The 27053-nt window shown below is 40.4% G+C and overlaps 2 protein-coding genes across 3 annotated transcripts in view; both read left to right on the top strand.

The window, feature by feature from the left end:
• Window positions 1–9200, top strand: part of DARS1 (aspartyl-tRNA synthetase 1) — a 36812-nt gene extending 27612 nt beyond the window's left edge. Inside the window, exons 8-16 of the mRNA XM_053981754.1 lie at window positions 1126–1237; window positions 3020–3154; window positions 4034–4181; window positions 5034–5180; window positions 6177–6219; window positions 6847–6927; window positions 7417–7528; window positions 7911–7982; window positions 8795–9200. Coding sequence (XP_053837729.1) covers window positions 1126–1237; window positions 3020–3154; window positions 4034–4181; window positions 5034–5180; window positions 6177–6219; window positions 6847–6927; window positions 7417–7528; window positions 7911–7982; window positions 8795–8886 — 942 coding nt within the window. The 3' untranslated portion in view covers window positions 8887–9200. The remainder of the gene's footprint in view (window positions 1–1125; window positions 1238–3019; window positions 3155–4033; window positions 4182–5033; window positions 5181–6176; window positions 6220–6846; window positions 6928–7416; window positions 7529–7910; window positions 7983–8794) is intronic.
• A 4318-nt stretch (window positions 9201–13518) lies between these two features.
• Window positions 13519–27053, top strand: MCM6 (minichromosome maintenance complex component 6). Of its 2 annotated transcripts, none has more exons than XM_053981752.1 (17): window positions 13519–13642; window positions 14499–14645; window positions 15214–15324; window positions 15835–15922; window positions 16765–16930; window positions 17010–17155; window positions 18020–18170; window positions 18570–18711; window positions 18836–18977; window positions 19113–19220; window positions 19779–19934; window positions 20955–21083; window positions 21959–22120; window positions 23847–23982; window positions 24238–24405; window positions 25293–25432; window positions 26056–27053. In XM_053981752.1, the coding sequence occupies exons 1-17, from the start codon at window positions 13530–13532 to the stop codon at window positions 26167–26169; spliced, it is 2319 nt and encodes a 772-aa protein (XP_053837727.1). In that variant the 5' UTR covers window positions 13519–13529; the 3' UTR covers window positions 26170–27053. The 2 variants fall into 2 exon arrangements, with proteins under 2 accessions (XP_053837727.1, XP_053837726.1); XM_053981751.1 differs by having other exon boundaries at window positions 15835–16084.

The raw sequence follows: 27053 nt of genomic DNA, 5'->3' as shown, positions 1-27053 counted from the left end.
TGATGGATGTAGCTTTATTTCAGCATTTCTACTGACTGTCTGTCTAAATTTGGCTTATATAATTTGTTTTTGTTGGGGTTTTTTTTGTTTTGTGGTTTGGTAGAGGAGTCATGTGAAAAAGCCCACAAGGCCTTTCTTACCCAGACTGAAGAGCTGGGTGCTGTTCAGAAAGAGAAGTAAACAGTGTTGTGACGCAGGTTGTCGTAAAGAACCGTTCTCTTGCTCGTTTGCAGGAACTCGTTGGTCTTTTTGTACCTTGTTAGGTTGCTCACTGTCACGTTTGAGATGCTGAAAGCACAAAATCAGATATGGCTTCAGTGCTGAGGCCTTGCAGTCTTTGCAACAGTCACTAAGGTGGTTGTATTAGTCTTCATGCCAGAAATGTCCCAGGAATGTTTAGTGTAGGTATTTGCTAACCCAGATAAGCAGCTCAGTTGTGTCACGTGCATAAACAAAAAGAAAATTGTCAATTCAGTTAATTCATCAATTCAGTTCTGTTTTCAGCTAAATTTAAAGTAAGGTGAAAAAAAGAAGAACTGCATACCTGTTCATATCAACAGGTGCTCTGTGGGCTGCTTAAATGTTGGAAGTGTAGACCTTGGGTTTTGGATGTTTTTGTGGCAGTGTTGTACATGGTTAACATGTGGCTGTGTTTTCACATGAAAAACATTGTATTTGGTAGCCTTTAACAGACATACATTTCTACCTTATGTAAGTTATTAATGGCTTTGTTTTTGTCATGCACTGTGTTCTGCAGCTATTCTAGTTCAGTGTGCTGAAAACTTTTTAATAGATTTAGTACTTCCATTCAGTTTCTTACTGTAAAACCTTTATTTGCAGAAGCACATCTCATAAATCAGGTTTTTTTTTTTTAATGTAGAATTGACCATAGTGCCTCATTTTTATAACTGAATATGCTATAAATTGAAATTAATCATTTCTCTGGTTTCCTTTCCTGTTTCCTCTGCGTAACAGACAATTACAGATTCGCACTTTTCACTGTTTAGGCAGCTACAATAATCAGGTATTCCTGAAGGAAGGAATTCATACTTCCAGCTGTCCAGAAGAAGTAACAGAGTCAGGAAAAACTAACATAGGATTCATTATTTTATCTTCTTCTTGTAGACCTCCACTAGTCAGGCAATCTTCTGCCTTCAGTCTGGTATTTGTCAGCTTTTCCGAGAAACTCTTATTCGCAAGGGATTTGTGGAAATTCAGACTCCCAAAATCATTTCAGGTATTGTATATGTTACCCAGCAGCTACAGGTGTGCTTCTTTTGTAGTTGCTCAGTGTACCTATCTGACAAAAATTTAGTAAGTTCTTACTTAAAAACATAAATTTTCTTTCTAGCTTAGATGTAACATAGCAAACTTCTAGCAGGTGTCAGAGTTGGTCTTTACTTTTCTCCTGACTTAGGCTATTAAAAGAATGACAAGAAAAATTATACATATACACCTGATTTATGTAATTTGCAATGCATATGAATGTTTAATTCTGATCATATGCATTATTCTTCAGATCAGTGTTCTCAGTGTTGAGCACTTCCTATTCCATTCTCAGTATTAAAAAAAAAAAAAGTCTCATTTAGATTAAAAGCATATTCCATCATAAAGATGTTGCAACAAACATGTGATATAAAATAGGATGCCATTATATGGCACAATTTGTCACTTCTTTAGCAATAAGAATGTGGAATGTGGCAGAATAGAACGTGGTAGACCTTTTTCTTTTTGGAAATGTGGAATAACAGCTTCAGCTCAAAAGTCTGAAATGTAGATTTTGCTTCTAGTTCTTTTGATTTGCTGTACTGTTTTCAGGAGTCCAATGGCTTGATTTACTGATGGAGGTGTTTCTTCCATCTTGTTGGTGCTCTTTGAGGTTTTGTTGATGCTACTAAGATACATGGCATGGAAAATCAGGGCAGAACATTTGTGTTACTGTGTTATTGTTTGTATGTTTATGAAGTGCATGTCTTGCTTATAGAATTTTATGCTTCTATATTTATATTTTGGAAGATATATCTTGATAGAGCTAAAAAGTGAACATTTTAACAAAATGCATATAAGCAGCTGTTCTTTCAACATGAAAAGTATCATTGAACTAGAAGATTGGATGACTTTTCCCTATAGAGACAGTTATATAGTATGAAGTACTAGAAGTCTCCCAAGTAATTTATTTATGTAGGACCTTTGAGGAAGTGTGCAGTGTCCCATCGGAAGCAAGCAAGCATCCCATTGTTTGGATGAGACCATATTTTGTAAAATTAACTAAGTTAAGTCAATGCAATCCTTACTAAACTTCCAGTTTAAACATCATAACTATTTTAAGATTTGAGATTTTTAAAAGTTACCTGTGTTAGGCCACTCCACCTCTCATGTCACACACTGGGAATTGGCAAGGTGAAGTGATGCAGTTTTGGTAGGTGCTTTGCAGTAAGGGAAATGCATGTGATCCTTGTTCCTGTAGCTGTCTGTGAAAATTGCCTCAAACTGAGAAAAAGCTTTGTAGCTTTGGCTCATGCCCTCTGGTAAATCTGGGATTGGCTGTGAGATATATTTATGCCTTCAGGTAGAGAGGATGGTCCTGGCAAAACAGGATATGCACTTGGATCTCAGGCTCTGCAGTGAACCCCTGGCAGCCTGAGCCACTGGCAGAGATTGGTTTCCACAGAAATGTGGGGGTGCAGGTAGATGTGTCAGTACACATAGGTATTCTCTGCTGTTCTCACTCTAAGGTGAAGGTCAGCTGAAACAGGAACATTTTAAGCTACCCCAACTAAATTTGCAGAAATTTAAGACAGGGTGTGACAGTCCTGAGCTGCAAAATTTACCTTGGCATGAATGGATTGATGCAAATATATCTTTTCCTCTAGTATGCTTGGAGGAAAAATCTCTTTCTGATCTTTAAATGTAAGACCAATAATCTATCATTCTACCTCTGATTAATTTTTTACATTTTTATTTTAATAACTGCTTCATTTTATTTCAATAATTCCTTATTAAAGCACTTGCTTTCTAGCTGCCAGTGAAGGAGGAGCCAATGTGTTTACTGTATCCTACTTCAAAACCAGTGCCTACCTGGCTCAGTCCCCACAGCTGTACAAGCAGATGTGTATATGTGCTGACTTTGAAAAGGTTTTCTGCGTTGGGCCAGGTAAGAAAAGCTTTGCTTTATGCAACGTGTGAAGTGTGCCCTGGTTTTAGCAGCTGTAGTACAAGTAAGATAACACACACATACACATACTAAAGCTTTGAATAGTTTCACTTGATGTAGTTTCACTTGCCAAACCAAATTTCAGTTGAGGTGACTGATGACAGTAAAGTTGACAGAGAAGTTGCTGTACATGTACTGAACAACATTACTGAGAACAAGCATACTTCTAACTGTCAGTAAATACTAAAAAAGGAATAATTTCCAATCCCATGCTCTCTTTCATAAATGCTGATATCTGATATGACATGGCCGCTTTAGGTGGCAATACAATAGTTTTCTTTGAAGACCTCAAATGGTTTAAAGATACCTAGCCTCTAAATGCTGAAAACAAGTCAGTAACAGTGTATAAAACATTAAAAAAAAATTAATTCCAGGTAATTCAGAAGGTCTTAAATTTCTTGTTAATCGCTAACAGATGAGTCATGGTTTATGGGAAGATGTGTTTATATTAGACTCATGTACCTGTCCCAGAAGACACACACGTGTACAAGTCCATTTCTTCTGAAAAAGGCAGTTTTCAAATCTGAAAGTTCTTGTGTCTTGAAAGCTTGTCTGTTTTTTCTACCTGTGTTTGTCAGTCTAAGCAGAGATCCTGCCTGTCTGTGGGTTGTGTCTGTCTTGTATCCTTTGAGTAGCACTGCAGTACAGACAGCTGCAGTATTGCTGTCACTGTTACAAATGATGCTCTGAGGCTGCTAGTTATATTTGTGTCTTTCAGTGAGAATTTTCATGTCTGTCTAATCCAAATGATGATTGTTATTTTTCCAACTGGAATGATAAATTCAGGTCAGTTAGAATTTCTGTTGTTTAATTTTACAGTATTTAGAGCTGAGGACTCCAATACACACAGACACCTGACTGAGTTTGTTGGTCTGGATATTGAAATGGCTTTTAATTATCACTATCATGAAGTGGTAGATGAGATTGCAGATACCATGGTGCAGATATTCAAGGGGCTTCAGGAAAGGTAATAAAAGCATTTCCTTCTTTTAATGAACAACTTTGTTTGTTTGACATCTCTTGGACTGTGCAGTGAAGTAGACCAGCCTTTTATCCTCAGTTTGTCAGATAATCATTGGTAATCTGATTTACAACACAACTTTGAAACATATTTTCGCTTTGCTCTTAACTACTTCTTTGTGCCTGATTTCTAAGGTTCACTCAAGCCATAGGCCAGTAAGCTACTTTTAGCATCTCCTGGAGTATGCTGGCTTGCACTAAGAAACTTGCTGTCTGATATTGAAAGGACTTCCTAAGATAACTGATCCATCCTTAATTTAAAATGTCCTCCTTTTTTTGCCACTACTGGTAGATTGTTCTATTTCAAAAATGATTTTAATATTTACTATATAAGAAAGTTTTCTTGAATAGAAGTGATTGCATCAGCCTGCATTTGTTCCATGATAACAGGTTTCCATTTGCTTACAAATTAGACTGTTTTGCCAGGAGATATGCAAATCTTTGTCCAGAAGGAAATTTCTTGTTTATATTTGAATATTACTCAAATCAAAAATGAACCCAGGTAAATACTAAGGGGTATCTAAGGGGTGATTTCAGTGTCTTTACTGTGAAAATTTGACTGAGTCGATTATTTCTTACAAAAGGGATTAAACAGAAGTAGTAGTAAAATATTAACATCAGTGAAGTAGATGCAGTCACTTTGTTTAAACAATTCATTACAGAATTTCTCCAGAAGTGGTTTTAATACAGCTTTTATGTTGCAAGAGGGACCTCTTGTGGCAAAATCACAAAATCCTTATTAGGTGCAAGTTCTTGACTATTTTGTATTTGGCTTCTGTTCTTGTTTCTTTGTCTGTAGATTCCAAACTGAAATTCAGACAGTGAGCAAACAGTTCCCGTGTGAGCCATTTAAGTTTTTGGAGCCAACTCTGAGGCTGGAATACCGTGAAGGTGTGGCCATGCTTCGAGAGGCTGGTGTGGAGATGGGTGATGAAGAGGATCTCAGGTACTTGGCAGGATGTAACTGTGTCAGTCTTGGGAAAGTGGTAGTGAAGTGTCAGTTCTGTACTGAGCACCTGGCAGCCCTCAATAAGGAACCACAGCTTTTAGAGGAATAAACAGCACTTCTGTCCAGATCTCTTGACAAGTAAATGAGTGGATGTGAAAATAATCCTTTCTTTTAACGTAGACTATAGGTACAAACTCTGAAATCTGACAGAAAGTAACTGACAACATAAAGTGAGAGCAACCTGAACCTCCTAAGGAAGAGAAGTGTTTGTTTGTCCAGCAATTGCAGTCCTTCACATGAATTGTCACACGTCTTTGAATAGGATTAAGCAAAAAGATTCTGCTGCCTTAAGGTCTTTCTTTTAAGTAACACCTTTCCATTTCATCTTTCCACCTCTCAGGAAAATTATTAAACATTCTTGATGAATTCCCATTGATTTACTGAAAGATGGTTTAATTAGCAGTTTATGTATAAATTTTACTAAAGACATTTAATTAATTAAAACATTTCTGTTCTTCTCCATAATATATCCAGGACCATTAGGGTACTGTGTGATTTTAAGTTAAATGATCTAGCATCAAATAAAGTTTCCATCATAAGAATTTGATGGAGCAAAGTAATTTCCTCAATAAGTGTTCATGTGGTTCTCATTTACTGTGTCATACACAAGATGTATGGCAATAGGAAATATAGTACAGTTCTTCAGTAATCGAAATATGGTCACTAGGAAGAAGTTACATTGAGAGCAAGAATATTTTTAGGTATCAGATAATTTACAGGATTTCTAGGATCAATATGAAGTATTTAGAAACAAATAAATATACTTTATTTTGCAATTTCTGTGTACACAACCCAAAACAGTCAGAAACAAGTACTAGATTTTCTAAGGGTCAGGGTGCAGCAGCTCTGTAGCTGTAATCTTTTGGGCTTTGTGAAGTATATCATCAGTACAAGTTCAAATGACTTCACTTTAATGATGATAATCTTTTTCAGCACACCTAATGAAAAGCTCCTGGGACGCCTGGTAAAGGAAAAGGTAACAATTATTTTAGAGTAAATAAATTTGTCATTGAATCTAAAACCTGATACTGTGAAGTCATAGAATTGCTGTAAATACCTACATGTAAACAGTACCTTAGAACATGCAGAAGTTCTGAAGAGATGGTGATTACCATTTTTTAACTGCATTTCCATTTTGGTGCTGTGTATTTCATCTACTGTAAGTTTTGTCTTTGTCATTAATAAGCAATTTCAAACCATTTTCAATCTTTTATATTTATTTCTATCATATGTTGTACTGAGGACACCAAACAGGCTAGTAGGCTAGTATGTTCCAAAGCCACTTCTTAGGAGACTTTCAAAAAAAAGCAAACCAGATTCTAAAATTTATAGGAAAAGATGAGATTTTTGGGGGGAAGGGGAAGTACCTGTTACAGCAGCGCATTTTTACTGCTTTACTGCTCAGCATTTGTAAGTTTACACTAGAAATAGTATTGAAAAACTGAGAGAGAATGCACCATTTTTATTGATAACTTAGACAATATTGTGGGAAGCTACTGGGATTTTTTTTAAATTTTATTTCAAAGATTCATTGGTTTTGTCTTTCTCTTGTTATTTTTTTGTAGTTTTCTCTTGTACTAACTATTCTAAATTTCTTATTCAGTACGACACAGATTTCTATATTCTTGACAAATATCCTCTTGCTGTGAGGCCTTTTTATACAATGCCAGACCCAGCCAACCCTGTAAGTAAAATTCCTTGTTGTTGTCAATGGGTTTTTTTTTCTTTTTTTTTTAGTTTAAATTATTCCATGTAGTAATAACTTAACAATATAGATAAAGTGTATTAATATGACCATAAAATCATTGAATGGTTTGGGTTGGAATGGACCATAATATTTATTACAGCCTTGCTGTAATTAAAATTATGATAACAAGGGTCAGGTCAGGGTTGCATGACTTGTCAAATGTTTTCAGTTACTCTTTTACTGGTGAAAACATACCAGAAGGAAATGAGCAAAAACTGGGAGAGCTTTATGAAGAGATCTCCATGGTCAAACACTGCTGCCATCACTGAAAAGTGGCAGAAACATTCTTCCAGGGCAGCAGACACTTTAGATTAAAATTGGCTTTTTTTTACAGCTTTGGATATCAGAAAATTAAATTATTGAGAGGTGAATATTTGCAAACTATAAAACTCTAAATAGGAAGTAAAGTCCTTTCTGTGTTTCCAGAAAACCTCTAACTCCTATGATATGTTCATGAGAGGGGAAGAGATCTTGTCTGGAGCTCAGAGAATTCACGACCCCCAGCTGCTGACAGAAAGAGCCAAGCATCATGGCATTGGTAACAAGGCAATTTAAAAGAACTTAAGTTGTGACTTGATTTATGTCCTTTAGAGGAATAATTTGTTATATGAGTGGTAAAATCAGAGTTCTGTTTCATTCTTACTGTTAATCCATCTAATTCTATTTAACAATCTAGAGTGAGGTATTAAGAAACTAGCGAGTCTTCCAGCAACACCTTGTTGAATAGTTATTAATAAAATTATATAATAAAACTGTTACAGTCATAAATTCTAGATAGCTCTGGACAATTTACATGTTCAATGAGTAAAACCCCACTGTTAGTTTGTAATTTTTTTGTTGTGCTTCTAGTCCTGCAGTCACTTGTCTGTTTGGCTTGGAGTTCATTAAGCAGGTGAGAAACCAATATTTTTCTTTTCTAGATTTGGAGAAAATAAAGGCTTATATTGACTCCTTTCGGTTTGGTGCACCTCCACACGCAGGTGGTGGAATAGGTAAGTATCTGTTTTTTGTTTAGCCTGAGCTTAACTTAAACTGCTCAGTCCCAAGCAGAGTTCAGTATAAAATTCTGAATAGTGACCTTGTTACGTAAATTTGTGGGGCTGTTTATCCTGGGGAATTTAAGGAGACAAGTTCAAATTCAAGGATCATCATAAAATAAATAGGCAAAATACTAATGGCACGGTCTGGCGAGTTTAAAAAGAAGGTGATCACAAGAAAAAGTGCCACCTCACTAGCCAGGCACACCACTTCCAAATTTGACCACTGAGGAAAATTTAAGGAAGCAAGAAAATAGTGTATTATGTATGGATTTATCAAATGGATTTATAATCATACCAGCAGCCACTGGTCTCTGTGTATTTGATGAAGGTGTTTTGCAGTAAGGAGAAATAAGTGATTGCTTCATCATCTGTTTGGGAGCATGCAACATTTGCAGGTAATCCAGAATAATTTAGGCCAGTTAGAGCTGACATCAAGGAAGCAGAAGCTTCATCTTTTCCTCAGAGTAGATGGTCCTCCTGGCAAAGTACAAGCCAAACAGGAGATGCCATGAGAATTATCACTGTGTTCAGGCTGTTCCAGGTGGAAACCTTAATGTAGGAGCTGTGTGGAAAAACAAATGTGCATCTGGGTTCCACCCATCATGGCTGTGGTGCTTATTGCCCCGAAGATTAGGAAGTGTCTGCATAATGGGCTGTGCTCACACTGCTGTGTGAGGCTGGCTCCAGCTGGGAAGGACCTGCAGCTCCTTTGGGGTTTTGAACAAAGACTGATGGTGCTGATGGGCTGTTTTCATCTGCTCTAGGGCTGGAGAGAGTAACCATGCTGTACCTGGGGCTGCACAACGTCCGCCAGACCTCCATGTTCCCCAGGGATCCCAAACGCCTGACACCCTGACAGGAGCTGCTCTGAGAGTTGGGAATGCTCTGCCCTGCAAATAGGCATAGCCCCTGCTGCTGATGAACATGTATTGATTGATTTGAGCATTATGATATGCAATTAAAAACAAAATTCTCTGTTATTAAGTGCCACAGTAATTTTTTTTTTATCCTTAGTTGTTTATTTAAAGGAAAATATTTTAACAGATCAAGACTCTTTGTATTGGCAAGGGCACGTTTTTAATGAAAATGGGATACTTTGAATTAGTATTTTAGTGCCACATTAAATTGTGTAATTTTTCTAAACATTTTAATAAATTATGCAATAACCATTTTGCATTTTTCACTTATATCAGCAAGATTGAATATTGTGAAATACTGGCTCTGAGATAAAGTGACTGGGTGCTTGCAATTTAAAAATCTGGAGAGACCAGCCAGTTGATAATTTACATGGGTGTCAGGTAGGGAAGCAGGTGAGAACGTTCTTAACAAGAAATCTTCATAAGAAGTTGTTAAAATAGGTTGAAATAAAGCTCTCAAAGTAAATTAGATACAAATTTGTCTGGTTTTTTGCTTTGTATCCTCACAAAATAATGAATCAATAAGGCTTTTTTTGGTTTGTTTTTTTTTTTACTGATGTAATAACTGTCTAGAGTTTAAATTTATTTTCTATCGTCTCCTCATTTTTTTTGAAAGTTGTATAAAAGCCATGAGCCTGGTTTTTATTTTATGTAACTATTTGAAAATGGTTGCAAGTTTACACATCCTCATGGAATACACAAAGGATATATAATATTCTCAGAAAATAAATGGGTAGTGAGTTTGAGAGCAAGTCATGTGTTTTCCTGCCTAATCCAGCCTTTGATATAACAAACAAAACAAGGATTTCATGCATCTTTTACCAAGGAAAACAACCCCAAACTATGAAAGCCAATCTATTTCAGGGTGGTTTTTTTATTTATAAATGCTGTGAACAGCCCAGCTTTGTATACTTAGTGAAATTGAGTGTTTCTGTAAGTCAGAATAGTTCTGAAATTCTTTCTAGACATACTTTTTCTCAGATTATTTACTTACTAGAACTCCTCAGTTTGCAACAGTGCACAAAGCTTTTTCTTGTTATCATCCTCCTCCTCCCAAGCCAGAAAATGTTCCCTGCATTTGGAGAGGCACCAGTGAATCTGAAACTTCATTTTGTAGACTGCATCTGAGAGTTGGTTTTCAAATGTAAAACATTTTGTAAGTGTTGCTGCCAAAGAGCAAAGGATTAAATTCCTGATTTGGGTACTGCAATAGTTGCTCTAATATTCATACATATTTGTAATTTCTAACTTAATTTTTGTTTAACATTTTACATGATCAATCCTTCAGTAGGAGGTACAGTGTGGATGGTCTGTGTTATTGTTGCTACCTTGATTTTTAAATGTCAGAGAAGTCACATATTGGTTATGCTACAGAAAGGTCAGTGAGGCTGTGTATAAATTGTGTAGAGTTTCACAAAAGGGCAAATCATCTTTGCAGCTGCCATTGAACAAGGCTTAATTTTAATGTCTTATGACAAGAGTTCTCCATTAGAAAACAATCATACTAAAGGTCAGTCAGGTAAAGTACTGGAAATGTAGAAGTTAAACTTTGTTTAGAAGTCACACAATTCAAGGAATAACACTTATCAGCTTTGCTTATGAGTCTGTTGTAATTAATTTACTGTGGAATCTTCCCCAAATTATTAACTTTAAACTGTAACCAGTTGTACTTTGCAAAGCTAAGTGGATTATAAACACAGCTCATTGTCACAGACTTACTACTGATGAATCCAAGTTTCAAAACAGTTGTTTAAGCTAACTGGAATGAATTAATTTAATTACCTTTGTTCATACAGAACAGGTAATATATTCCACTTTGGATGTGCATTCTTCTAACCAGGGGCAAAATTACAGACTTAAATTTCCTGTCTACAAAAAAATATCCTGGGTGCTCTTTCTTGCTCTAGATTTGGCAGCACGTTTTGTGCATACGTGCTTGTAACAACTGTGCTTATACCAATTCTTTTAGGAGTTACTCAAACTCATGCTGTAGCTTCATTTATTCACAGTAATGCACAAGGACAAGAATTCAGATGGAGGCCCTGATTCCTTTGTCTGCTCAATCCATTCATGCAGCCTTTCTTAGCTAACAGAAAATAATTATGGTCATAAATCAAAATACAAAATGCATTTGTCCTGAATGTCATCTTAACAGGATACTTTAGTGGGAGCTGCATAGTGATAGAACTTAGTTTGAAACCCTGCAAATAATGAGGGTCTAGAAGACCTATAGTGTTTTGAGAGGAAGCAAGTCTGCTGTAATAGTTCTGGAAAAGTAAAAGTTGTACTGTCCTTCATTTCCAGTAACTTGCAGGAAGTTTACAAGGAGTCCACTTTGCTGCTGCCTCTCCACCAGGTAATATGGTTCTGGTTTTATTTCATTATATACAGATGGTAATTACAGTAGTGCAATATTTTAAACTAAGGAACTATAAAGTATATTGTTTAGGGTAGCCATGGAATGTGCTCAAAACAAGCACAAAGATTCAGTTTGCTTCTGGAGTTTAACTGTGAAAACCCATCTGTGTTCACTGAGCTGTCTGAATCTGCCCAGTGGGAAAGGGGATTCAGGCTGTTCTTTTGGCAGCCAAGTGCAGGCCTGGCTCCCCATGGCTGCCCACACCTGCTGGGATAACCCTGGTGGGCAGCATCTCACAGCTGCTTGCTCCCTGCCCAGTGGGCCAGGGAAGGAGGAAGGGAAGAAAAAAAGCAGGAAAACCTTGTGCTTTCACCTGGTGTCTGTCAATTCCAGGCATATTGGACACCACTCCATGTGAAAGTAAGGGATGGAGGAGAATGCCTTGACTATATCCATTGTGGAACACCATATGGCTGCCCTGGACTCTGGTTCACACTGGGGTTCCAAAAACTTCCCCAAACATATTTTAATTATTTACTGTTTCTTCTTTGGGTAATTGTAGATTCTTTTTTGAGAAAGAGGAATCATCTAGGATGGATTATTTCTTTTAAAACAAACCTCACAATCATCTTGTGTGCATTTTTCCTAGTATTGTCTCACAAAAAATGGAATTTCCTCACAAGCAGTTTAAAAATTACCAAGTTAGTTCTACAATCTCTTACTTTCTTTACTGTTTTGCAGTTAAGTGTCTGTTTACTATATGGCAAGTGCACCATTACATGAACAAACACTGCTGCAGGAGGCTGCTGCTGCTGGCACTTCTGAAAGGGTTTCAAAACTGAAAAAGAGCCCTTAGCTGCTATAATTACAGCAAAATTCCCAGTTTAGGCAGAGATTAATGACTTTGCAGGTGGCAGAGCAATTCTAAGCAATTTTTCATAGATGTTGAAGCGGTTCCTGCTGGCAGGCGCCGTGTGCCAGCAGCTGCCATTCGGGAATGGCTGTCAGCCATGGCACCGCTTGGCAAATGTTGCTTTCAACCATCCTACAATGGTGCCAGTGAGGACTCAAGTGTCCAGACTGTGGCCTGACCCTCACCTGGTGTAGTTTACACCCTTTCCACCTGGGCCAGTTTTTCAGAAGCTGGAGATGCTCCATGGCATGGGTCTCCTCCATGAGCAGCTGCCCAAGTGCCTCCTGCACACATTGTGGGGATTCCCTGGCTCAGGGATTCCTCAGTGGTGCCCTGGCCACAGCACAGTAATTTTAACTCCAGCTACTGTAGCCAATTTCGTTGTGGGGAAAGCAATGTCATGGGGAAACTTCACTGCAGCTGCTGTGCTGAAGCTGCCCACAGCTGACACCTCCAGGCCTGTGGTTCTGGCGTCCTCAGCATAAGAAGGACATGAAACTGTTGGAGCAAGTCTACAAGAGGGCCATAAAGTTGATAAAAGGAGTGGAGCACCTCACCTGCAAAGACAGGCTGAGAAAGTTGGGGATGTCGAGCCTGGAGAAGAGAAGGTTGTGTGGAGCCCTCATAGCAACCTTCCAGTATCCTAAGAGGCTGCAGGAAAGACTTTGTCAAGAACTGTAGTGACAGGACAAGGGGAATGGAGACACATTGAAAAAGGGGAACTTAAGTGAGATATTAGGAAGAGATTCTTCACTGTGAGCATGGTGAGACAGTGGAACAGGTTGCTCAGGGAGGTTGTGGATTCCCCATCCCTCACAGGGCTCAAGACCAGGTTGTATACAAACCCCTGAGCTCCACGGTCGAGTGGGAGGTGTTCCTCACACGGCAGGTGGGTTGGGACTAGATGATCTTTAAGGTCCCTTACAACCCCTTAGCATTCTATGCCTCTGTTTCTCAGTAGGAAACACTGTGCTGCTCTGGCACAGCTCTAAGCCGTCCGGAGCACTGAGCAGCTCGCTGACAAACCCACAGCCGTTTAGGCTCGGCTGGGTTACCACCCGTTCGCGGTCCCTGATGGCGCAGCTCGGGGCGGGGCGCTGGTGCCCGGCGCTGCCCCGGCCGCCGCCTCAGAGCCGCCCCCAGCCCCGCCCGCCCCTCGCCTTTGGCGCGAAAACGGCCGCGGGGGGCGGGGCTCTGCGGCACAGCGGCCGCCGATTGGCTGGCGCGGCGGGCGCGCGGCCCACGTGGTACGCGGCGTGGCGCGAACCGCTGTGGGGCCGGGCCGGGCCGGGCCAGCGGCAGCGATCGGGATGGATCTGGCAGTGGCGGCCGTGGGGGGCGCGGGCGCGGCGCCGCAGCACCAGCAGATCCGCGATGAAGTGGCCGAGAAGTGCCAGAAGTTGTTCTTGGACTTCCTAGAGGAGTGAGTGCCGGGGGCCGGGCCTGGCGACGGGCGGGCAGGGTCGGCAGCGGGTGGCGGGCCGATAGCGCCTTACGGAGGGGCCGCCATTTGGCGAGATCCTTTCAGGGCCTTGTGCCCCCTGCCATTGGCGTTCAGCTGAAAAAGCTCTGCTGTCGTCTCAGGCTCTGCCGGGAGAAGCCTGAAGGAAGGCAACACGGTGCTCTCTTGGTAAGTAAAACCTTTCTCGGAGAGTTTCCGCGAAAACGTTGCCCAGAGAATTTGGGATGTCCTGGAAGTGTCCAAGGCCAGGTTGGATGTGACTTTAGGCAGCCTTGTCTAGTGGAAGGTGTCCCTGCCATGGCAGGGGGTTGAAATCCCTTCTAAACCAAACCATTCTATAATTATATGATTTTTTTTTTTTTTAGGTGCATTTGATGCACTTTAACAAAGTTTTGTCACAGCTGTGTTGAAAACCCTTTCCATGGCTTGGGTGTTAGACATTAATACATCTGGCTCCCTGCGTTTTGCCTCCTGAGGGGCCCATCCGCATCAAATAAGGAAACCATTAACATTACCCGGAGGAACAAAACCTTGTTTGCTGGTGCAGAGTCATTGTTAAACCTTAAATAAAATTTCTTCTGGCACTGGGACAACTCTACTGCTGTATGAAATGTAAATCCGGTGTGTCTGTGCTAGGGTGTGAATAGAGCAGATGTAGCAAGGGGGTGGAAGAAGAAATATTGTTGGGAAGGGGCTTTGCAAGGGACTGTGGGATGCCTGAATGTGAGTGATCCTTTTCTCTGTCATTTCTCCTGAACTCAGAAGTATTCAGTTGCTGCCTGTGTGACTGTGAAACATTTTCCTGAATCACTTTCAGGTTCCAGAACAGCGATGGAGAGGTCAAGTACCTGCGAGATGCTGAAGAACTGATCCGGCCAGAGCGGAACACGTTGATCGTCAGCTTTGCGGATTTGGAGCAGTTCAATCAGCAGCTCTCTACCACAATTCAGGAGGAATTTTACAGGTGAAATGTAGAGTGGGTTTTTTTCAGGTAAAGCTGACCTCTGCTGGAGACTCAAGCCCATAATGTCTTGGTTTTATGTAAAAAAATAAGAGGCTTATTTTCTTTCTGCATCCTAAAAACACTTATATTTAAGATTTTATTTTTTTACTGGCTAAAAACGTTTCTCAGTGGATTCCTCTCTGAAAACCATGAGTTAACCAGATAACTGTATTTATTGTGGTAAAGAAATAGGTGGTCAGTATGAGAATGCAGAATAAACTCTAAAATTTCATGCTCTGATGATATTTTATTGAATTGGTCACTTATTTTGAAGATATATTTCTTAACATAAGGATAAAAGTGTAATAAAATGAGACTTTGAAAAGTCTATTTTCAAACAACAGTACAAGTAACATTATTATGCAGTGATCTCACATTTAGCATATTTAGGGTGTCTTTTTTGGGTTATACAACATAGAATTAAAAGCCAGAACATGGAAATCTGTTATAAGCCTTTGATGTAATCTAAAGCAGAGAAGGCATTTTGATAGCTTCTCTAAAATTTGAACTTCTTTTCCCCATATTTTAGGGTTTATCCATACCTGTGTCGAGCAACAAAGACTTTTGCCAGAGACCACGGAAATGTTCCTGCAAACAAGGATTTTTATGTTGCCTTCCAGGACCTTCCTACCAGACACAAGTAAGATGATTATTAATTCCAGAAAATTGTGCTGTTTTACTGCCAGGGAAAAACATGTCAAAGCATGCTGAAAATGTTTTGGTTGTGAAGTGTGAAATGTGCAGTTGGCCGGCACAGTTGTGGCAAAGTTTCCTGATCGTGTGCAGGAGATTTTTTGACAAAGTTTTTTGTTTGTAAATCACACTCAGATACTTAAATTCATCATATTTCACAAACAAGAGTAATCTCTCTGGTTTAAAAAAATAAAAAATTAGTGTGTGTTGCTTTTGAAATATCAGTGATGTAACTTTTGCATTCATTTAAACTTTAGTATTAACCTAAAAGTTTATGTGAAATAAAATGAGAATATATTGTAGTAAGAATATATTGTAGAATGTATTGTAGTAAGTTTGTTTCTTTTGTTGTTACAGCATTTGTTTAGTCAGAGCGACACTATGTTGTAGCTTAGTACCCTGGGCCTAAAATTGTCAACTCAGTAATTTAATCCTTGTGAACTTCTGTTTTAAACAGAATTCGAGAGCTGACTTCAGCAAAAATTGGCTCCCTGCTGCGCATCAGTGGGCAGGTGGTTCGTACCCACCCCGTCCATCCTGAGCTGGTCAGTGGAACCTTCCTGTGCCTCGACTGCCAGACAGTGATCAAAGATGTGGAGCAGCAGTTCAAGTACACCCAGCCAAACATCTGCAGAAACCCAGTCTGTGCCAACAGAAGGAGATTCCTGCTGGACACAAACAAATCAAGATTTGTTGATTTCCAAAAGGTACAAAGGTGATGTTGGGGAGTGATGACAACCAATAATGTTCCTGTGGTAGTTGGAAGGTGTTATTTGTACTTCTGCACATTGAAGATGGTTAATTTTTGTTCTGTCAAGAAAACATCAAGAAAAGACCTCCAGAAAAGGCACTGCAATTTATGCAAGAGGTTTCTTCCTGTGTCTGGAAGACTTATGTTTAAGAATGGGAAATGATTCATTTTGTTGTGTGACATTTATTGTCTAAGTAAGCCACTGAAGCCCCACATATTAGAGCCAGAGTTAAGTCTCATGTTACCAGTACCTCAGGTATAGATAGCTGCTTTATACAAGTATGAAAAGAGGTGCTTATGGGTATCTGCAGTGTCTTGCTCTTCCAGGTTGATTTACTCTCACAAGTCTTCAGCACTTCACATCCTACAGTTGTATTTTATGTCAGCCACATGAACTGAAATTTCCAGGTTACCTTTCAGAATTGTCACTGTGGCCCTTGTACATCCTCTAAGCTGCTCCAAGACTCCTTAGATGCTGATGAGTGAAGGGATTTTTGGTTGTGTGTCATATTGTGAGAGGGATTGACGTGGATGGCAGCAGTTGGATGCTGTTGAACACATCTGTTGGCAGTGTAGCTTTTGAAGCAGTTTCAGATCTGGTGACGTGCTCAGTGTTGAAGCTTCTCTCCGTGCCAGGTGCGCATCCAGGAGACGCAGGGCGAGCTGCCGCGCGGCAGCATTCCACGCAGCGTGGAGGTGATCCTGCGCGCAGAGGCCGTGGAATCTGCCCAGGCTGGTGACAAATGTGACTTCACTGGCTCACTGATTGTCGTGCCTGACGTGTCCCAGCTCGCCACACCAGGTTTGTTGCTGCTCATGACCTCCGTGAGGTTTCCTTCCCGTGCTGGGAGCTGCTGTCCTGACTCCCATTTCCATGGCAGGGTTACGTGCAGAGACCGGCTCGCGGGTGACGGGGACAGAGGGCTACGAAACCGAAGGCATCCGGGGGCTGCGCGCCCTCGGGGTCCGGGAGCTCTCCTATAAGCTCGTTTTTCTGGCTTGTTACGTTGCACCAACAAATCCACGGGTGAGTCTGCAGAGAAAGGAGATTTAAAGGTGTTGGTGATTTCTGTTCTGTGTGGTTTTCCCTCAAATTAGGGAGCAGGAATGGGTAAAGCTTTAAGTGTGCGTGTGTGACACCTTCCTGTGTTGGTTTGACTGTCTTTATATTCTCATTGAATTTGCATAGCAAGGTTCTTGTCTTTGTTACTCGTAGCATTTTTCACAGATGAGATTATTTGCCGGTGTTACAGTTTGTTCTAAACAGCTAACTGGCACATGTATTTCCATTCAGCTTTCATCCATTTCTGCAGCGTTTCCTTTTCTTCCAGGAAATCCTATTGCTGCATTTTGTCACAGGAAAAACAGGGATCCTTTTTGTTCCCTCTGGTTTATCAAGTAACATCTTGGGATGTTACTGCAGTATGAGTAATACTAATTACATCTGGGTTTTGGCATGGTGTGGTACTGTAATTTATCATTCTGCTAAGAACATCACCATCACATAGGATAAAAAGAGTATCTGGTACGTTCTGGGAGTAGAAGTTGCTGGCCCCCATTTCAGAGCATCAAAAGACCTTGGAAGTTCCAGTTAATGTCAGAATGCTTACAAAGACAATTTTAGTCAAAGGAAGTCATATTGGTTTTACTCTTTTTTTAATCTCACTTGGGATTTTCTCACTAACTAAAGTTACACTATTGATTTTGCCTGCTAGGAAATTGGCTATTGGTTTTTAAAGGTATAAGGTGATGAGGTTACTTAGCCTAAGGGCAGCTTTTCAGGATATGTTCCTCCCATCTAGGATTTCAGAGCAAGTTTTTGTGACCTGTCTGCAGTGCTCACATTCATTACTCTTACTATTTTTGTTGCTGTTTTATTTCCTTGGTTTAGTTTGGTGGGAAGGAGCTCCGAGATGAAGAACAGACTGCAGAAAGCATTAAAAACCAAATGTCTGTGAAAGAGTGGGAAAAAGTTTTTGAAATGAGCCAAGATAAGAACCTTTACCATAATCTGTGCACCAGCCTCTTCCCCACTATCCATGGTAAGAATCCATTTGTGGCCTTAGAGAGGGAAGATTTCACTTGTGTAAATATTAATTTCTTTAGCTATCTCTGTAGTTTTTGGGAAAGGTTGGAAGCCCTGTGCCAGCTACCGCAAACTCTCCCCCTCAGCACTGGTTGTGCTAGAAGAGGAAAATCTATTTTGTTAATATTTGTGGTGTTTAATCATTAAGGCCTGCAAGCCCAATCTAAAAGGTTGGGTTTGATGTCAGGTGTTCTGCTACTGAACCCTACAGGTTTTAGTGGATGCTTAGCAAATAGGTGAATTCCAAGTGGATGTATCCAAATTACCTAAAAGTCTAGTGGGATGAAAGTTTTTTTAAATAGGAAAATTGTGGTGTTTTTTTTGGATGTTTAGTTTAATGTCTTTTCTGGGGCAGGTAATGATGAAGTAAAACGTGGGGTCCTGCTGATGCTCTTTGGAGGAGTTCCCAAGACCACTTCAGAAGGCACTTCATTGCGTGGGGACATCAATGTTTGTGTTGTTGGTGATCCAAGTACAGCCAAGAGTCAGTTTCTAAAGTAAGATTAAGACCCAGCCTTTAAATACTGTCCAGTGTGACTAGATAAAAATACAAATTAATTGCACATTTAAAAATATCAGCAGTAGATGAAATACTGGGTGTTTTGTTACTATTTTCCACAGGCACGTGGATGAGTTCAGTCCCCGTGCTGTGTACACCAGCGGCAAAGCCTCCAGCGCCGCGGGTCTGACGGCAGCTGTGGTGAAAGATGAGGAGTCCCACGAATTTGTCATTGAGGCTGGAGCACTGATGCTGGCAGATAACGTGAGTCTAGGAAGGGGAGAGGTTCCTGCATCCCTAGAATGAATTGGATTAATGACAGAGCCCTAAATTGTCTTAGTGATGCTTTTTTCATAAGTGATTGAATATGGGTCACTTCTTTTCATTCTTCTGCTGCAGGGTGTTTGTTGCATTGATGAATTTGACAAGATGGAGGTGCGGGATCAAGTAGCCATTCATGAGGCAATGGAGCAGCAAACAATATCCATTACTAAAGCTGGAGTGAAGGTAGCTTGCACTACACCTTTCTGTAGTCTGTAGCATCATCTGTTTGTTATGTGTACTGATGTGGCTTCACCTGCCAGCTCTTCATGTCACCTCTGCAGCTGCCTCACTGTGGCAGGACAGAGATCACTTGTTGCAAAGTTTTTGTGCCACATACCCAAAGCAGGTCAGAAATGTTACAGAGAGTTAAATAGTAGTGAACAAGAAACAGAAAATGGGAAAAGCCTGGGGTTAGGGTTAACCCCAAAAAACGTTACAGAATGGTGTGTGTTTGTAGAAAAACAGGATCTTGTGAAAAGCACTTTTAAGGGCTTGTTTCAGTATTATTGGCAAGAGTGTGGTGATGTTTCAATATTGATCATCAAACTGTGTCTCGGGGCAGAGACCTGGTCAGAAAGGGTTGGTTGGTGGAGTTTGAGTGCTTTTGAGGAGTGATTGTTGTAATACCTGCATTGGACTCCACCAAAAAAGTGTTACACTGAACCATTTGGGTTGCAATGAGTTCATTTATGAAGTGGTCACAGATACAGGTTTTTTTAATTCATTTTTTCCCACTGTCAGGCTACTCTGAATGCCAGGACCTCCATTTTGGCTGCAGCAAACCCAGTTGGTGGCCGCTATGACAGATCCAAGTCACTGAAACAAAATATCAACCTGTCAGCTCCCATCATGTCCCGCTTTGATCTCTTCTTCATCCTTGTGGATGAGTGTAATGAGGTAATTTTACAGAATTATAGAATAGTTTGTGTAAGAAAAGATCCTTGGAGGTCTGTAATCTAACTTTGCACTCAGATCATTGAGAACAGTTTGCCAAGACTTCTTGAGTATCTCCAAGGATGGAGATTCTTCAGTCTCTCCAGGCCCGTGCAATGTGTGACAACTCATGTGTTCAGTAAATAATAACTTTAACATCTAATCAGAATTTCTCATGGTTCAGTTCATGTGGGTAGCCTCTTAGACCAAGGACTATTTGGCTTCATCACATCTCTGCTGGCCGGTAAAGCAGTTACTTTCCTTTCAAGCTGAACAGACCTGGCTATTCTACCTTCTCATACATCATGTTCTCCTGCCCTCTGACCATCTTGGTGGCCCTCTGCAATTCTGAGTGAAGGAAATCTCATGAGAGTGTCTTGCTCCTGCTTTTCCGCTCTGTCTGAGCAGCTAAAAGCTGGCAGTACAAATTTGAACATACTCTGCTGAATACAAGGATACTGCCTTTTCATCCTGTAGTGGTTTGACCTGCAAACTTAACACCATTAGTCATTTTTACAAATGGCTGGTCACTAAGGCTGAGACTGCTGCCACCTGTCTATGTGGCATTTGCCTTGGGAATGCATGAGATCCAGAGATTAATGTTGGTTCAGCCACTGTTCTGCTCAGAGTGATTATCTAATTGAGAAGGGACTGGTGAGAGAGACAGAGCAGGCTGAAAAGGAAGGAAGTTCCCACGCTGCAAAGTGCTGCTTTCTGCCTGTTCTCTGGCTAACTTGTAACCCAGGAGAGTTCCAAGAGGTTATAAATCCTAAAACTGCCTTTTATCCCTCCTCTGCTGTGTTTCCTTGTATTAAAAAAACCCAGGATATTCTCCTGGACCTCCTGGCAGAGAGTTTGGCTACTGGAAAGGGTGGCTGTGCCATGAGGATTACAAGTAAACAGGGGGAATGGGAAGGAAGAATAGAAGTGTTGTTTTGCTCTTTGGCTGATGCGAGTGGTCCTGACACAGCCCCAATATCCCAGGTGACAGATTACGCCATTGCCCGGCGCATCGTGGATCTGCATTCCAGAGTGGAGGAGTCTGTTGACCGTGTCTATTCCTTGGATGATATCCGAAGGTATCTGCTCTTTGCAAGACAGTTTAAACCAAAGGTAATTTTACTTTTTAAGTAAACTGTGGAACAGTTGTGCTGTCAGAGGAGGTCCAAGGGAACAGTTGCTCTGCAGTAGGCTTTTCCCCAGCAAACACCAACACACTTGGGGTAGTGTTTTCTCAAGGAAAGAGCCATAAACTCAGGTTATTACCTAGAAACAGAAAGTATTTTGGAACCTGGTGCTCCTAAACTCCAGAAACCCTGTCAGCCCAGCTGAGATTGTTATAGTCCATGGCAGTTTTTAACCTTTGTCTAGAACAATTGAGGGATCACTTCATGGCCTTCTCATACCTTTCAGGCATGGGTTATTCAACATGGCTGCTGCAGAGTTTTTTGTATTTTATTGACTTACTGCTTACTCAGTTTGTGTGTCTTTATTTTAAAAGGGTATTGTGCCTCTGTTTCTTTGCTTTTTGGTAAAATACAGAACATGGGAAACTGGTCTAACTACAGATTTTTTTGTGGTCTATCCAAGTAGCAGCTTGGAAGGGCTGTGTGTTTGATTTTTCATAAGTGTATAAACAGAACAATCTAGTAGGGACTGACATGAATTATGTCTGGAAACAAGTCAGTGGAAGATAAAAATAGAAATTATTAAAAAATCTGCTGTAAAATAATTAATGCAGCTCTGTACTTATGTACTAATAACTGTAATGTCATTGTCATTGATAAGTGTAATCATTATTACAACATAATTTCAGCATAATGTGATTGCCATTATACTTGTGTAGAGTATGTGTATAGCATAGAATATTTCAGATAAAAGCAGCAGCCAGTACAGCAAAGGCTGTACACTGCCAATCTAATGCAAGAATAAAAAGCTTTAATACTCTGACCACTGGAACTCCTGGCACTCTGTTTGATGCCACACAGATATCCAAGGAGTCTGAGGACTTCATAGTGGAGCAGTACAAGCGGCTGCGGCAGCGCGATGGCTCTGGAGTGACCAAGTCATCCTGGAGGATCACGGTGAGGCAGCTGGAGAGCATGATCCGCCTGTCTGAGGCCATGGCCCGCATGCACTGCTGCGATGAGGTATCAGGGGCATGGTGGAGGTTGGGGTAAATGTTCGTGGAAATGTGTGGGAGTTTGTCGGGATCACCCCCAGATTGGGGTGACCCTGGGTGCTGGTGAAGTCTCTCCTCCAACCCGGGCCTTCAAAGAAAGACTCAGTAGTCTTCAGTCGTCCGGTCTCAAGGCAGTTTATTGCGTGTTATCTCAAGGCACACACACTCCCTGGCATCCTCTCTGACTCCTTCTCCCTCTGTGTCTCTCTCAGTCTCCCTCACCCAAGGGGCTGGTGCCATCTTTTATATCACACATTACGTATTAAATGTTTATAGTCTTTCCCCAGTGCCTATCACCTATATTGAACAATGACTTTCTACTCTAAACCAATCTGTGAGTGCCAACATCACCAAGAACGTGGAGGATAGGAAGGAGAAAGAAGGAGGACAGGGCACACCCAAATCCCTCCATCTTAGAACTTCTGACCCCCATGTACAAAACTCAGACCCCTCTGTACAAGGCCTAAAACCCCCCTGTACAGCACTTAAAAATCCTTCCTTTCACTTTGTAACTACTTCTATTATAATATCTAAACTTTTGTGATTTCTTGTTCTTCCTGCAAGGTTGGTAAATTGTTCCATGGGTCAAATTCAAGACCACAGGGGTTTCTGGCTGCCTGCCAGGGTCTCAGAGGCTTCTGACCTGGAACATCCAAGAGTGTCTGAGGGACACCTTGGGTTCTGACAGGAGTTGTGCATTTGCTGTTTGACTGTGATATTGGATGATGTCCTGTGGGTGAGGAGGAGAGCTTGAGTCGTGGTCGTACTCAGTCTGGGTCTGTATGCCAGAAACACTGTTTTAAAGGGCTGACTTGTAAAACTGATGTCAGCTGGTCCAAACTGAGAGCTTGCATGATTTTCTATCACAGCTGTGTCAGCACTCTCAGCCTCCTACCTGTCAAATGATGACAGTCATACTACTGTCAGCCAGGGCTGTTGGCAGTTTCTTTCCTAATCTTTCAGTTTGTACTCTCTTGGCTCTCTTCCATTTGCAATTTGAAAAGCCAAAGTTCACTGAAGTATCTGGACCTCCCCAAGAGTAGCTCTGTGTGTGATCTGAGCTCCTGCTTACATCAACCACTGCTGAAAAGCTGTTCTGGCTGTTAACTGTAGTGTGATTACTGCCCCTCTAGTCTTCACTTTCAAACCCAGCAGGCCTTTTGAAATGTTGATTAGAGGCTATGTGACACATGCAGGGATGGAACCTTGCTCACTGGTTGTGTAAGGACACTCTTTGGATTCTTTTAAATTAAATTCAGCTTATAAAGAAACAGATAGCTTCTAGGTTATGGCTCAGCTGCAGATGATTTTTCCAGTTTTTGCTTTTCAGTTCTAGAGGAGAGTATCATGAATTATATCTCTCTTTCTCTCTCTGTTCAGACCCATTTCTTTCATGTTTCTTGCTTCACTGATCTTTCTCCCAAATGTTCTTGGCTTAGTAAAAATTTTGACTCCACGTGATTGCTAAATCCTGAAAGGGACCAGGCTGCTTTTCCCTCCATAACCTTGCATGACCTTGGAATACTTGTACTGGGATATAATTTAACTTGCAGAGTATTTACAGTTTAGGATTAATCAGCTGAGATGTGTAGAAGATCCCTTTGTCAGAGTGAGAGATGAGTTTCTGGAGCTGTTTGAAAACCAGAAGCACCCCCGTGCCTATGTAATATGTGTTTTTTTCAAATCTTCCTTAGGTTCACCCAAAACATGTGAAGGAAGCTTTCAGGCTTTTAAATAAGTCCATCATTAGAGTTGAGACTCCTGATGTCAATTTAGACCAAGATGATGAACAGCAAATGGAGGATCAAGAGGACCAAGATGGTGTCAATGGTAAATTACTTATAGAGAAATTTTTCAAAGGGAAAAGTCCTTCCACTCTTTACAGCTTACCTTGATTGAGCATATGCTTCTCTTCAGTTTCTCATCTAATGAGCTCTAGAAATCTGGGCTCCTCTTCTTAACTCTTGCTTCTTCTGCCTCCTTCAGCAGCTCACCTGGTTGGTCAGCACAAGGCTTTTCAGTGGCTCAGAGTATTAAATAGCTAAAAGATGTTGCAGCTTTAAATATGGGTATGTGTCCAAACAGGTGAGGCAGAAGCTCCAGCTGGGGTCAATGGTCTTGTGAATGGGATCAATGGCCATTCTGAGGATGTGAGCAAGGATGCTGCTCCCAAAGCTTCTCTCAGGCTGGGCTTCTCTGAGTACCGACGGATTTCTAATCTCCTGGTGCTGCACCTCAGGAAAGCAGAGGAAGGTAAGAATTTCTTTACTGCAAAGAAGGCAGACCCTGAGTTCAGGGAGTTAGTGTATTTCTTGCTGTTGTACATGGGATTTTCACTCGTGTTGAGACAACAAACTTGTTAGGTCAGGTGTAGACCTGTGCTCATATGACAGTACTACATCTGGTGATGGAAATAGGACTTCCTGGAGTTTCTAGCTCTGTTACCGTAGTAATTTATCAAAACCTATTAAGCTGAGCAGCATGTCAGCAGAGTAGAGCCAGAAGAGGATTTGTAGCACACAATGGTGTAACCAAGCTAGAAAAGTCTGTAGCAGTGAAAACTGGAGCAGGAGCTTTAATGCATGCCAGCAACCACAGCCTGTCTTAAACAAATGGCTGGATTAGTTCTTCAGAAGTGAAAATATTTCAGTTGCAATAAGCTACTCCTGCAGTGAAATGCAGGAGTTGTCTCATAGCAGATACTAAAGCTACAAGGCTTTTGGAAGGGTGTGGTGATGACAGTGTCTGTTCAAATGCTGAGTACATGTAGAAGGATGACTCCTCTAGCTCTGTGTGACAGTGGTTTTTCTTTAGCCCTCACTTAAAGAAAAGGTGTGTTAGTCCTTGCAACTGGTTTTTCTTGAAGCTGAAGACTGAGGGGTTTGGAAGCCATTTGAAAGCATAGAACTGAAAGCTTCCATTCTCAATCTAATTATCTCCAATTAAACCATGACACAGCACCCTCCTGTGCAAAATATGGTGCTTTAAGAAAAAAACCCTTAAGTCTGACCTTTCCTAAATATCTTAAAAAGCCTATTTCTCTGTTCAGTATTGTGAATGTTAATGTGTAAATCCTTTTCTTCTATGATTTGAGTGGTAGTTTACTGCTGCTGTGTTTATGCAAATTATTTTTTCTGCAGAAGAGGACGATGCAGCACTAAAGAGGAGCGAACTTATTAATTGGTATCTAAAGGAAATTGAATCTGAAATTGAGTCTGAAGAAGAACTAATAAATAAAAAGAAGATCATAGAGAGAGTCATTCACCGACTTACACATTATGTATGTATAGAGATGTGTGGATAGTGAAAAAGGGTTTTTTGACTTGTACAGGGTTGTAACTTATATATTAAAATGTTTCATTTTTAATAGAATACGTTCCTGTTTGGAGAAATCGGTTTTGTTCTTCCATTGATTGATGCAGTATAAATGCCTTCTTTGTTTAACACCTGCTGCAGTAATTACAGGAAAAACTACTGAAATAAATTAGAGATGTGTATAAGTAAAAGTTCAACTGTGTCACCATAGAAGTATGATATTTTTCTGTATTTCTATAGTACTATACATTAGGATACAAAAATACAATTAACACTTGTATTCAATGGATAGCCTTAAGTCAGAGGGGTATGAGAGCACTTTGGAGGAAAAGGTATGACAAAATAAACTACTTTCCACCTTTAAAGACACAAAACCATTAGATTGGAAAGCACTAAGCTGGAAAGTTCCCAGGAAGGATACAACATAGAAGTGATTTCCACTGAATGCTGTTTTTAAGAATCTCTTAGAGAGAGTTCACAATTAAAAGGGTTAAGTAATTAATAAGAGGTCCCACCAATATAAAAATGCCTTTCAAAGAGTACAAACAAACCTCTCTAGCCTTGTTTTAACACAGCTCTTTGTTGCAGGACCACATTCTGATCGAACTGTCGCAGTCAGGACTGAAAGGATCCAGAGAAGAGGAGACTTTTGATGATGATCCATACCTGGTTGTCAACCCAAACTATCTGCTGGAGGACTGAGGGCTGAGAATGGCATTCTAAAGCTGACTGCTCACAAGTTGGAAAATGCATTCTTTTCTTGCAGGGGTTGCTGTATAGCTAATTCCTTAAATTCCTATGACTGTGCCAGAGTGTGGTCAGTAATATGTGACTTCTCATTTACCCTGAGCATACCTGGAAAGCTTTTAAAGACATGACACATGTATATTAGTTCCACTGTTAGCTCTGAATTTCAGTGCCATCATTGGACGCAGAGGAGAATCATCCAACAGCTTTTTTCATCATCAAGCTATGTAGATGTTTCTGTTTTAAATAAGATTAATTTTACATTGTTTTTTAGTAGATATTTTATGCTATAGGTTTTTACTGTTTTTCTTCTTAACATAAATAAAAGCTCATTAAATATTTGGGGGTGGGTTTGTTGTTACTCAGTTGTGAGATTGCTGTTTTCTATGCCTGTAATTTGAGGCTGAAAAAACCAGTGATCTAAATGTTTAATGTCTTAAGGAAGACCAAATTTCCTGGATGACAGATGCTCTTTTTTAAGAAGTTTTTTAAACTTCCTGTAATAGTCAATGAGAAACTGAATGCTTCTTTTTCTTTTTAGATGGACTAAAGATGTGCAGGCTCCTGATGCATATATAAAGTAGAAAATGGCAAATAGCCAAGCCCAAAGCAAGGCTTTAAGTCAGCAGGGCAGAAACCTCAACCTTGATGAATGTCTTAACTTGTAAGTGAATTGAAAATTGCCACCATTTGTGAGGGATTTTTAAGACAATATTTGTAAACCTGGTTGAAGATCTTTCTATAAGAAAACTTTGCTTGAATTTCTGCTCTCATTTTTTTTACTGTAAACTACGGGATTATTAAATAATCTATTAAGAATTAAAAACACCTGAATATTT

This window comes from Vidua macroura, chromosome 7 (assembly GCF_024509145.1).
Source record: "Vidua macroura isolate BioBank_ID:100142 chromosome 7, ASM2450914v1, whole genome shotgun sequence".
Classification (NCBI taxonomy): Eukaryota; Metazoa; Chordata; class Aves; order Passeriformes; family Viduidae; genus Vidua; species Vidua macroura.
The sequence above is the reverse complement of the archived record's forward strand: the minus strand, read 5'-3'. Positions and strand labels throughout refer to the sequence as shown.